The sequence below is a fragment of the Electrona antarctica genome (assembly GCF_951216825.1).
Source record: "Electrona antarctica genome assembly, chromosome: 10".
NCBI classification, from domain to species: Eukaryota; Metazoa; Chordata; class Actinopteri; order Myctophiformes; family Myctophidae; genus Electrona; species Electrona antarctica.
The window spans coordinates 10,598,552-10,611,520 of record NC_136791.1 but is presented as its reverse complement, the minus strand read 5'-3'; the positions used below and the strand labels follow the sequence as shown (position 1 = coordinate 10,611,520).

Sequence of the window (12,969 nt, the reverse complement as noted above, 5' to 3'; positions counted from 1 at the left end):
GCGTGCACGCGTGTGTGTGTACATGCTGTAATCTGTTTATGCATAATATCTGTTCATTATGGCACCAACCGTCTTTTAATCTGCTACAATCAATTTCCACCTTTCGTGTCATTTCCCTAAATCTGACTGACTGAGAGGAAATGAAGGACATGAATGGTGACGATGACTGTGTTACGCTATGTACGTATGTGGGTTGTGGGCCCCTGCGCATTGTGTGTGTGCGCACACGCGCACGCACATGGATGCATGTGTGTGCGCACACGCGCACGCACATGGATGCATGTGTGTGCGCACACGCGCACGCACATGGATGCATGTGTGTGCGCACGCGCGCACGCACATGGATGCATGTGTGTGCGCACGCGCGCACGCACATGGATGCATGTGTGTGTGTGTGTGTGTGTGTGTGTGTGTGTGCGCACGCGCGCACGCACATGGATGCATGTGTGTGTGTGTGTGTGTGTGTGTGTGTGTGCGCACGCGCGCACGCCGCACGCACATGGATGCATGTGTGTGTGTGTGTGTGTGTGTGCGCACGCGCGCACGCACATGAATGCATGTGTGTGTGTGTGTGTGTGCAGGTGCAGCCACATATGTGTCTGTGTGTGTCCTGCATGTTGTACAAGTCTATAAAGCTGACCATTATCATGAATTAAGAGGCCAGATGGTTTAAGCAGGTGAAATGATTGGGGTTGAGGAAGGAATTTGATTCTAATTATCTACAGCACCTGGCCTGATGAGAAGCTTGTTCTGACAGCTGGACAGAACCAGATCCAAGGCTGCTTGTGGTTACGTATTTAGGGTGCGTTCGGAAATGCGAACCGGGAATGTGGTCAGTTTGTTGAGTGTGGTGGGCGGTGACGTCACAGTGCGTCTTATTTACGAACGACCACAGCTGTGACGCATTCACACCGCCGACACCGGACAACCCCAGCTTCAGGGTAGGGTCGCTCAGTGCGGGCACTCGGCACACCCGGTGCTCAGCGCACTGGATTTTCGAACGAAAACGCACCGAGTGCACTGAATAAACGAACGACAAGAGAGCACACCAGTGCGTTCAGGACGCATTTCCGAACGCACCCTTAGTAATAGTTGTTACACAGTATTGTAACTCTTGATACTGTATAGATTTACCTGTAAATGTTCATTTTTACAGTCTCAGGATGAAATGAATACTGAACATTGACAAATTACAAAGATTGAAAGAAGATACATTAGAAATATATAAGAAATGTTAATGAATATTATTAATGAACAATGAAACTCCAATGGAATTGATACACTTTTGAAGTGTTCACCTATGCCCAAATTAGGAACGCCAGATTGAAAGTTTTTCAACCAATGTAAGATGGGCAACAAAGACACTGTCCAAATGTGTCCAAATGTAGGAAACAAAAAATAAAGGGACCCATAAAAATGTGTCTGTGACCCACACATGGGTCCCGATCCAGTGTTTGGGAACCACCGCTCTAGAGAACCAACAGCACCCTGTCGGTTATTAATGAAGCCACATTCAAAATGTCTGTATTTAGTTTCACAAAATAGCCCCTAAAAAATATATATATATACAGTAAAGGTCTCCACACACCAGGCGCGAATCGGATGCGAATTCGGATTTTTAGTGGCGTTTCTCCATCGGTTTTCCGAAAAACGCGGCCGGTGTGCAACCACCTTTAGGTTCTAATACCTGCAAAGTCATCCAGTTCATTTCCATTTTCCAAGATGGTCCTTTGCATAAACTCTGGCCACTTGTCACAGCAAAGGCTAGAATTGATAGCTTAGCTGAGATTATTTGATTGCTCGCATCCACCAAAAAGATGTCTCTGCCTGTTGGGCCGGGCAAAAGCAATAAAGTACAGATCGAATCTAAACACTTGCTCAAATGCTCCTCCCAGATATTTTTTCTGAGATAAAAACATCCACCTGATCGAAAAGTCGATATGTAAAAGCAGAAAGAGAATTTATTTTTCGGAGCATTTGTGCTTGTGTGTGGACTAAATATTTTACTTTATTCAAATTGATAGGCCCTTACAGTAGCTTGACAGAAACCCGGATGACATCAGAGGCAATTTTAGTAATCTGTCTTTCTCTTCAGAATGGTGGCCGAGCCACGGAGCCAGCCTGCATGGGAGTAGAGAAGGTTCAAGTCCTCTGGTCTAAAAGTAGTCATTACTCATGTGATTATTCCATGTTCCCAAAGAACCCAAAGGAGATGAGAAGGAAGTCGGGTGGAAAGAAAGTTTAGTGTAATAACATTAACATTACTCTGTTAAAACCGTGAAAGCATGTCATTTTAGATTTTAGCTACAGTATATCGGTTGGCACCAGCTCAGTGGCCTTGTGGTTAGAGTGTCCGCCCTGAGACTGGGAGGTTGGGGTTCATTCCCCGGCCGGGTCATACCAAAGACTCTAAAAATGGGACCCAATGTCTCCCTGCTTGACACTCAGCATCAAGGGTTGGATTGGGGGTAAGTCCCTGCGACATACTAGCGTCATGTCCAGGGGGTGTACTTGTACATCAAGCTGCCTCACACTACAGAAACAGGAGATAGGCTCCTGCCCTATGGGCCTCATGGCTCGGCAAGGCTACTTACTTTCTTGGTAACATTGGTTGGCTATTCAAAAATAGCAGATATACAAGTTCATAGCACTGCGATATGAGCTTGGAAATCTTGGAGGTGGGGGTCGGCTGTCAAATGGCCTACATATGGTTTTGCGGGTCCCTGACATGAAACAGTTTGAGCTTCACCGATATAGCAATATAAGTTTTCTCAGAAAACTGTTAGGATTTAGAAGACATTTGTAGAATCGGCCTCAGGTCTTAATGGGCTATGGTATTTATGAAACCTTTCCACTGTGGAATGAGGGGTATTTGTGCTACTGTACCTAGTAGCGGCGGCGGCGGTGGTTCAGGGGTAGAGTGTCTGGATGGTAACCGTAAGGTTGCTAGTTCGAACCCGGGCTCCCCCAGAGTTACTGTCGAAGTGTCCTTGAGCAAGACACTGAACCCCTAATTGCTCCCGATGTGCTAGTTTGTGCCTTGCATGGTTTTCGCTGCCATCGGTGTATGAATGGGTGAATGTAATGCACAATCTCTGTAAAGCGCCTTGGATAAAGGCGCTATATAAATGCACCATTTACCATTTTACCTACCAATTACCAAGATGTATGTGCGTGTGTGTCTGTGTCTGCTTGTGCGTGTGTGCGTGTGTATGAACTCTGTGTATGAATATTTGTTGTTGTGTGTCGTCTGTATGTGTGTGCGTGTGGCACACATGCGCATGCATGTGTGTGTTTCTCCTCCAGACGTTGATGAGTGCCTGGGTGGTAGCAGGTGTGTGGGTGGCTCCTGTGTGAACACCCGGGGCTCATACAGATGCCAGTGTGAGCGAGGCCACCGCCTGCAGCCAGACAATAACACATGCCTGGGTAACTCCATCTCTACAGTCAGCAGTACACCTCAACACAAAGCCTCAAAGATTTGTGATGGGGACTTATATGCTGCCATGCTGCCCCCCAATTGTGGTCAAAATATTTGTTTGTGCTTTAAAAGTCGTGCTTTAAGAATGTAACTTTTTTGGGGGGGGCCGCTAGGCTAGCCCCACCAATGCCTGGCTTTTGAAATTAAGTCATATGGAAGCCAAGTCTATGGACTTTTTATGTTTGTTTAGGGCCTGCAGTTAAACAAACATTGACAACTTGAGACGTCATGTGGCCAATATAAATACATCTTGTGACTGATTTTGTTTTATTTTATACAATAACACACTGCATTCATGTCTCGTAACATATATAGTGGCAGTAAATCTGCAATAAATGAAAGTGACTCTGCCACACATGTGCAGGCTTCTAAAAGTCAAAATGATGCTTCATTTTCCAAAAGCTCAAGACGTTAAAAGAAAAAGAAAAGCCATGCAACGTTCTGAGGAGTATTACAATCTTTGCGCTGTGCTTTAGGGAGAGCGCTTAAATTGTGCTGATTTGTATGATGTCATCATCTCAGATATTGATGAGTGTGCAGAGCTGGGGCGTGGTATCTGTGGCGCGTGGCAGTGCGTCAACCGGGTGGGCTCCTACACGTGCACGGTGGACTGCCCCCCGGGCCACACCCGTGGTGGCCCTGGTGGAAACTGTGAGGGTGAGTCTCTCCACCATTGGGACAGTCTGTCAGCCCATCCATCGCCAGCCACCTTTCCTTCTTTTCAAACCCACCCACAGTGTTGTCTATAACAGCTCTAAACACAACACTAGTCTGTAGAGCTCAGACGTTAGACAGCTTCTGTACTGTTGGGTCAGTGTCTCAGTGAGATGCCAGAGAGTGCAACTTGTGTCAGAGACGTCACAACATACTTGGCTGTAGGTGTTGGTGCTGTCAGTAGATGTGGAGTATAATGCTAGTGCACAGCGTCACGTTTCACACAGAGCCGATGGCAACCTCTTGTCCTTATTCTCACCATATCCAGCCTTATTTGGTAAGCTTGAGTGGCAAGTGTGTCTACTCTGTACTGCACACTGCACAATCCTGAGTCTTATTTAACCCATTTTGAACTGAGATCAGATTCTAAAAATGTCTTCTACATCCTGACAGTTTTCTGAAAAAGCTATGTTTCTATGTCAGTCGTTCTTCGATTTTTCAAAAATAGCAGACCTACAAGTTCATAGTGCGCCACTCGGTGGCGCGCTACGAGCTTGTAGATCTGCTATTTTTCAATAGCTAAAGCATAACATAATGCTAACACCAAAGTTAAAGTTAAATGAACATTTTAGCAGTTTTTCCAACAGTATCAATATACTGTAGGTGTTCTGACTTACCGTATGCTCACGTCCCATTTCTGTCTATATTGTTTGTGTTTCAAAGAAGATTTGAACAAGAACAAGATTTTAAACACTTAGTTGATTGAAGGAACACCCCCTTTTGCTCTCTAGAAATATATATATATGCTGACAATAGCTGATCTACAAGCTCACAACGCATCTCAAAATGACGTGTTTTGAGCTTGTATTTATGCCAAATGTTCGTTAGCACCTAGATTCCCAGAATAGGGACTATATGGAGTTCAGGAGGTCAATTTAAATGAACACTCAGGATTTTGCTGTGTATGTTTTCCTTTCCTTCCTTCCCACGCTTCAAGACTCTTTCCTTTTACTTCATCCTCTGCTGACCGCTCTTTGGGACAGCCTCACTCACGGTATATTGTGCTGTGTTGCAGAGCCGGAGCTTTTTCACGAATGAAAGTGAAAACGCTAAACGTTTTACTGTCATCCTTCCATCTTTCCACTGTCTGCTGTGCTGTGTCTGACTCAGTGATGTCTACCTTCTTCCGTCCCAGGACGCCACTTATCTTGTGCTCGCATCTGTTGCGTGGCAGCTTCCCATCTGTCATGTCTGCCTGATTGGGGTCAGAAAGGCTTGTTTAGAGTACAGAGTATTTCGGCTTATACCGTTCGCTCGCTTTGATTTGTTTAGCTTGTTGTCTGGCTTTGTTTTTGTGCAGGTTGTTTGAAATGAGCGTCTGGCAGGACGTCTTTTGGCTGAAGCAGCTTTGGTTCGAATGTGCCGTTGATTTCTGTTTTGCCTCTAGTTTTGTGTGCTACTGCTTGCTGGTGGCGCACTGTTTGCCTCTGGGTATCCTCTGTTACAATAATATACATTACCCAATTTTTTGCTTGAACTTAAACTGTCAATCAGAGCTCTCCACCTACTGATACGTTTGGTGATATCTAAATTCAATGTATGCTACAACTGGGTTAAAAAAAACAACTTTAAGGTGTTCCTTCATATTGGGATGGTGTAAGTATTGGTTTTCAAAGCAGTGTGTGTAGGTTTTGTTAGCACTGGTTTTCTCTGGCGTTCAAACCCATACATTGCATTTAGACTCCCTCCAGACATATCAGACTATGATATTATTACGGTTTGATTTGAGACTATACTGTACCACTGCAAGAGATCTGCTTAATGTGACATGGCCTAAAATGCTGATTAAACAAGCTTTGTTGTACAGAGAATAGTGGAAAATAGCCGACATAACTTTGTCGCATAGCATAACTAAAACTATAGTGAAATACGCACATCACTTTGTGGAGGTGCTGGGTTCAAAAAGTGACAGGAAAAGAGAAGGGAACCCGCACACTCATATGCTCCAAAAGATACATTTATTGACGTCGTTTCGAGCCAAGGCTCTTCATCTGGTCAAAAACTCTAGCATAACTGTCACATACTGTAGCATTGCAACAAATTATGGATATGTTGCTCTGTTATTGTTTTCTATTTTGGAGAGTTAAGTTTGAAAGTGGTTAAAGCCTTTTCACTCAAACAATTGGGGGATGAAATAACCAGTATAGTGAATATGCAGAAGAGGCATGTACAGTACACTGCAGTACGTTGCCTGATCACCTTCATTCCTCATTGTGATCTACAGATATCGATGAATGTGGGATCAACGAACACATCTGTGGACCTCACGGCTTCTGTGAGAACAGAGTGGGTTCGTTCCGATGCCTGTGTGACCAGGGATACCAGGAGTCCCACGATGGCCAGGGCTGTGTGGGTAAGTTGTGTGTGTGTGTGTGTGTGTGTGTGTGTGTGTGTGTGTGTGTGTGTGTGTGTGTGTGTGTGTGTGTGTGTGTGTGTGTGTGTGTGTGTGTGTGTGTGTGTGTGTGTGTGTGTGTGTGTGTGTGTGTGTGTGTGTGTGTGTGTGTGTGTGTGTGTGTGTGTGCAGAGGCGTCTGGGAGAAATGCGAGGCCCTGTGCAATTTGTCGGGGGGGGAACAATGTGCGCGCGCACGCACATATTTTTTTTAACCGACCGCAGCTTAAATAGGTGAAAAATCAACTGTGACGGAACGGGCTGCGATGCGATATTTTTCAGGTAGAACTCTCGGGGCCTCTAGCCGTCGTGCGTAGAGCTAATAACCGCCCCTGCCTATTTTAGCTCTGACTCTGAGATGGAAAGTGTTTCTTAAAAAAAAGGAAAAAAATAACGCTGCCTCGCAGCGCAAGGCCCTGTGTGTGTGTGCGCGCGCGTGTGCGCGTGCGTGCGGACACACACACACAGACGTGCATGCAGGTTTTTGTTTGTGTATTTTATTAAGCTAGCCACAATAAGACACAACAGATGAAAGAAAATAAAATGTGCTTACATTAGCTTCTGCTCAGCTTCCTCGTACAATTACGTGGGAATTCATTAAAGCTACCATACCGTTATAATTGTAATTCAGGCCAATCTACACCCTCTTTATTGAAACTGTGACTGTAATAATAATCCCAAAGAAGCAACTATCAGGGTTATGCAACCATGCATTGGTGCTTCATATCCATGAGTCAAACCGCCGTGGTCATTTCTTTATTTTTGGAACACAGTTCTTATATGACAAGATATTTATTGTTATTTTTATGACAAGATTTCTTTTTGGGGGGGGAGCTTTAGTCATATTCCATCATATTCAAGTGCTTTTGGAGAAAAATGATGATAGTCACTTTCAGTATTAGAGCACTGTAGAGGGGAGCTGTGTGTGTCTGTGACTGTGCCCAGGTGATGATGGTCGTTGATACTCATCAAGGAAGGCAATTATGTTTCTGCACTGTCAAAAGTAATGCTACTTTTTTGCAATGTAGTTAAATAAAAAATCTCAGGGGGGAAGATAAATTATATAAAATAAAATAAAACGGTAATTTTTCTTTAAAATATATATATTTTTTAATATCGTGAAAAATTGTATCGTGAACCTCATATCGTGATACGAATCGTATCGTGAGTTGAGTGAATCGTTACATGCCTAGTTAATACAGAACCCAAAAATGTGGAAAATGTCTTATTTACTACACTACATCCTCCGAACATTCCATCCAGCTTGATACCAGTTCAGTAGGTTGTCATGGCGACCGAGTGATAGCTCATTTACACTGAGTTTTGCTGGGCAACCTGCCATGGATGTCTCTGTTTTATGGTCACTCCGTTGTGCCTAGTTACTGCATGAGCCAATCAGAAAACAACACAAAACGAATGAAATGATACGATGATTGTAATTCATGGCATCCCTAATGATTCATAGCTCTAAAACGAATCTCCTTAAAGCTATACTATTTAACCCATTTTGGGCGGGAACCCCTTTTGGTGTTAGCATTATGTTATGCTTTAGCTATTGAAAAATAGCAGATCTACAAGCTCATAGCGCGCCACCGAGTGGCGCGCTATGAGCTTGTAGGTCTGCTATTTTTGAAAAATCGAAGAACGACTGACATATAAACATAGCTTTTTCAGAAAACTGTCAGGATGTAGAAGACATTTTTAGAATCTGATCTCAGGTCAAAATGGGTTAACACTGATAAATGTCTACTCGTGAGTACAGTAATTACTGTCCCGTTATGAAGCAGCCTTACCACTATTTCGTACTTGACTCGGAGAAGGTGCAATCTACCTCCTGTACAGAGTTTTGCCGTCGCCGCTTGACATTGCAGTAATAAAATTGATGTATACGACTACTATTGGACTGCTAGATTTTTCCTCTCAGTAAGTCGAGTGAATATGAATTATGACGTGGCCCGTCCCGAGACGAGGCTGATAGGACTTTGATGGTCCTCCGCTTTTCCCCTCTCTCTGTTTTTGGACAGTAATTTCCCTCCACTCTACAAAAAGAAAAGAAAAAGGATGGAGGTGATGTCAGCGCAAGCTTGATTGATGAGCCCATTTATTTTCGTTCAATTCCAAGGTGTGCTGCTGCTGCTGCTCCGCGTGCGTCTCTGCCATGTTTTAAACATTCCCCCATCCAGCGCGTCCCGCTGCAGAGCCTGGGGTTAGAGGAGGCACTGAAGCTGGAGCGCTTCTGACCAGAACTCATGCCAAAACGGGCAATCCGTATCGACGTGTGCGCATGCAGCACTCTGAAAGTAACCAAGCGAAAGTAACAGAGTTGGAGACGTGGTTCTTTTGGTTACATTTGTACACTCAGGGTTAAATTCAGACTGAGCATTTTACTGTATACTAAAAAGAGAGATGAAGAGAGTGTTTTTGCTTGTTTTTTTATTTACGACTGGAATGTAAGAGCGCATCCATGTCTGCTGCAGACAGCTCTCTTTTATGAGCTCACATATATTCTCCATTTGGTTTGATGCCTCACCAGATCCATTGCTCTCCGGGCGGCCCAGCCCGTCTTGGCCCGGCCCGACCCGGCCCCTCCTTTCCCAACCACGTGATTAGAAGAAGAACTTGAAGTTCTTCTTATCTGCTCTTCTGTATGCTCGTCCGTCCGGTGGTTTTCCCGTGCATGTGCATGCGTGCACGTACGCGTTGCAGTGCAGTGTGTTGGTACGCGCGCGCTGAGTTGGATGTAGTGTTGCGGTGGTTTCCGCGCGGCGGGCCCATGCAGCATCCATCCAGTCCAATTTCCTCCAGCAGGAAGGTTCTGTCAGAGCTGGGAACGAGGGTGCAGCGTCTCCCTGTTGGACCTCCATGGAACGTTTCCCCCCAAGACACTCCACTGACCTAGAAAGCACTTAACGCATGCACGCGCACACACAGATACACACACTCTCACATGCACTCAGGCAAGAAGAGGTAAACCGCTAGTACCCAGACATTGATACAAGAAGCCTAAAACCTCCAACTCAAATCCACACAGACAGGACCATCTTTGTCTGTCTGTCTGTCTGTCTGTCTGTCTGTCTGTCTGTCTGTCTGTCTGTCTGTCTGTCTGTCTGTCTGTCTGTCTGTCTGTCTGTCTGTCTGTCTGTCTGTCTGTCTGTCTGTCTGTCTCTTACACACACACACACACACACACACACACACACACACACACACACACACACACACACACGTAAGCCCCCTGCACATTTTCTCTGCCACACACAAACAGCACATATTGAGTGCCAGCATGCACTCATTCACACAATGAGAGTACGCTCTCATATGCGCACAAGGACACACGCACATTGTGCACTTGTGGCTGTGCACGCACACACACACTTCCCATCTGTACTTTGGCAAGTACAAGTGAGTCCCACCCCAGTTCAGCACAGCCAGCTGCCTCCTGTCCCCTGCCAACCCATCACTCCACTCTACTGTGGCTAGCCCAGATGGACTCACTTACACACACACACACACACACACACACACACACACACACACACACACACACACACACACCAAAAACCAGCGGAAGTGGTCCACCGCTAACCTCCCCTCTCTCCTCATCTTCTTTCCTCCTCATCTCCTCTGCTCCCCCTTCATCATTTCCCCCTCTCGTCTCATTATAAACACTTCATCTGCCTCTATATCAACCTTCATTCTCTGTCCCCGTACATCCCCAGAGACTTGATCGATCGACAAGAGACAATCTACAAGCTCACAACGCGCCTGTAATGCATTGTGTGAGCTTGTAGGCCTGCTATATTCTCTCTCTCTCTCTCTCTCTCCCCTGATTAGAGCCATTGTTCAGCTTTTCATCCTGTCTGACTGTCTTGACGTGTGTCTCACAATCAGACAATATCTGCGCATCTGTTTCCTGTCACAAGGGATGGCTCAAAAAGGCTCTTCACATGACTGTCAGGGTGATTTAAGTGATGTGCGAAAAGTCTTTTCTGTCTGGTGCTTTAGCTACAGTCGGGATCAAGATCTCAGGCCCGAAATCCCTCTGGTCAGACTTTACTTTCTCACTCTCCCCCTTTTTAACATTCAGACACGGATGTCTCCCCGGCCAGACTTTAGGAGGGAGTGCATCAAATAAAAACCCCGAATGGCTTTTGTTCTCAATTTAGCCGGCCGCCGTGCCTCGGCAGAGATTGGACCCGGTCAGCGAGGGTGAAATACCCAAAGGCCATCCGGGGAGGGGTCGGGCCAAATATGATCCGCTGTTTAATTGGGGTTCCCGGCGAGCGTGATGGAACTTGCAGAACCGACCCGCGTTTTAATGTCACAGAACTATTGTGGGTGGGCAGTGAAATATAGATGCAGGAAGGAAGGGAAGCAGAGGCTTGGCAAGGAATTATTCTGGGATGACCATCTCCTTCCTGTCTCATTTGTATCTGTTCCATTTATGGAGCTTTTTATTGGCAGTGGCGTCCAATGGTAATATGATAATGATAATAACCCATTTTGGGGCGGGAACCCCTTTTGGTGTTAGCATTATGTTATGCTTTATAGCTATTGAAAAATAGTAGATCTACAAGCTCTTGTAGGTCTGCTATTTTTGAAAAATCGAAGAACGACTGACATAGAAACATAGCTTTTTCAGAAAACTGTCAGGATGTAGAAGACATTTTTAGAATCTGATCTCAGGTCAAAATGGGATAATAATAGTACAAAAAGATTATTATAATAATACCGCAATCGTACGAAAAATCTCTGTCTGTGCGTCTGTAGTTAGCATATCTGGAGAAACGTCCAACCGAGCCGACCAACGTCTAACTCATGTAGCTAGCCTTCATCAGAGATGAAACAACACAAAGAACAAAGTGCCAACTTGCTCTGGCAAGGCTCCGCACCGAAACAAGTTAGCAGCTGGAAGGATAACGGAAATGATTGCCGCTTTGGTGGATTTCTTATCCGAGTATCAGTTGTTAGCTGAGCAGTGAGCACACAACGGCCACAAAAAAACACAAAAAACAGCAGGAAGACTACCTGCACCCACATCCAAAGGTGTAAAGTAACTAAGTACATCTACTCAAGTAGGCTACAGTACTTAAAGGACCACTTCACCACTTTTCAACTTCTCTTACTATAATTGGTCCTAACTAATGTTCATGATAAAACACCACCATTTTTTCCTACTCAGTCTGTGTCTCATAGGAGGGCTGTGGGCAGTTCAGAAACCCTGCAATGCAAAAGTTGAAGCCATCGTTCTCACGATAATAAAAATCTAAATATATTTTAAAAGAAATCTTGTTTAAAAAAAATCTGCCTAATGATGATGTCACTGGTGGACGGGTGTCCGAACTGCCCAAGCCCTCCTATGAGACACAGACTGAGTAGGAAAAAAATCGTGGTGTTTTATCATGAACATTAGTGAGGACCAATTATATGAAGAGATGTTGAAAAGTGGTGAAGTGGCCGTCCTTTAACTTGTATTGATACTTGATTGATACTTTTACTTAAGTAAAGAGTATTTCGTCCATCACTGCCGGCATCTAGACTCACAAAGGTGTCCTTTAGTCTTTCCCATTCAAATATGCAATCGAGCCAATTGAAAACGAAGCTATATGGGACGCTGAACCGGAACAGAAAACGTTGAACAGAAAACGTTGAAAAGGTTTGCCACCCCCTCTCTGGTAACCTGACACTACAGTTTGCACACAGAGCCAATTAGACCTCCTCAGCTGAGCCCACTCTCAGACATGTCTGCCAGGACACACTTCTTCTCCAGCTGTTCCTGGGGCGACCTCGTTTCCTCTTTTTCTTGTAGGGTTCCATTTCAGGTCTTGTCGGGTGATGTTTGTGGCAGGTTTTCAAATCCAATGGGATCCTTGTCTTGTTCTTAGCAATGAACAGCAGAAATATGTTGTCGGTGTACAGTGTGAGCACAAAGCATGCGTGCGTGTGTGTGTGTGTGTGCGTGCTGTGAAGGTCTGATACAAACACCCAGTCGGGACACATGTTGGCAAGGTTCACCATTGAGGTGCGCAGCCTCTTTTATTCATTCTTCACAGAAAATGAGGTGCAAGCCTTGGAAAATGATCAACAGAAATAATCATCACATGCAGTGGGATTCTTGTTCCTCCGTGGAGCGGATTCTGCAGGTGAGAGAGAGGCATTAGTCTGTGTTCAGTTCAAAGAATAGTTTCTCTCCTCTTAAAGTGCCACTGACGCGGGCCCGGGACCACACCGGTGGGGATGGGTCCGTGGCAACTATCACAAAATAATAACGGTTCTTTCTTCTCTTCCTTCTCTTATAATGAATTTCATTTTTATAGTGCTTTTCCAAGTGCTCAAAGCGCTTTACAATGGTTCATTCATTCATACATTGGGAGGTGAAGCGG

General features: G+C 45.0%; 1 protein-coding gene across 4 annotated transcripts in view; it reads left to right on the top strand.

Moving 5' to 3' along the window:
- Window positions 1-12,969, top strand: part of ltbp1 (latent transforming growth factor beta binding protein 1) — a 123,128-nt gene that overhangs the window by 77,925 nt on the left and 32,234 nt on the right. For 3 of the 4 annotated variants that reach the window (XM_079512394.1, XM_079512393.1, XM_079512392.1), the window contains 3 exons: window positions 3,307-3,429; window positions 4,004-4,138; window positions 6,420-6,548. In XM_079512394.1, the coding sequence (XP_079368520.1) occupies window positions 3,307-3,429; window positions 4,004-4,138; window positions 6,420-6,548 (387 nt within the window). The remainder of the gene's footprint in view (window positions 1-3,306; window positions 3,430-4,003; window positions 4,139-6,419; window positions 6,549-12,969) is intronic. The other variant, XM_079512395.1, reaches the window with a different exon arrangement.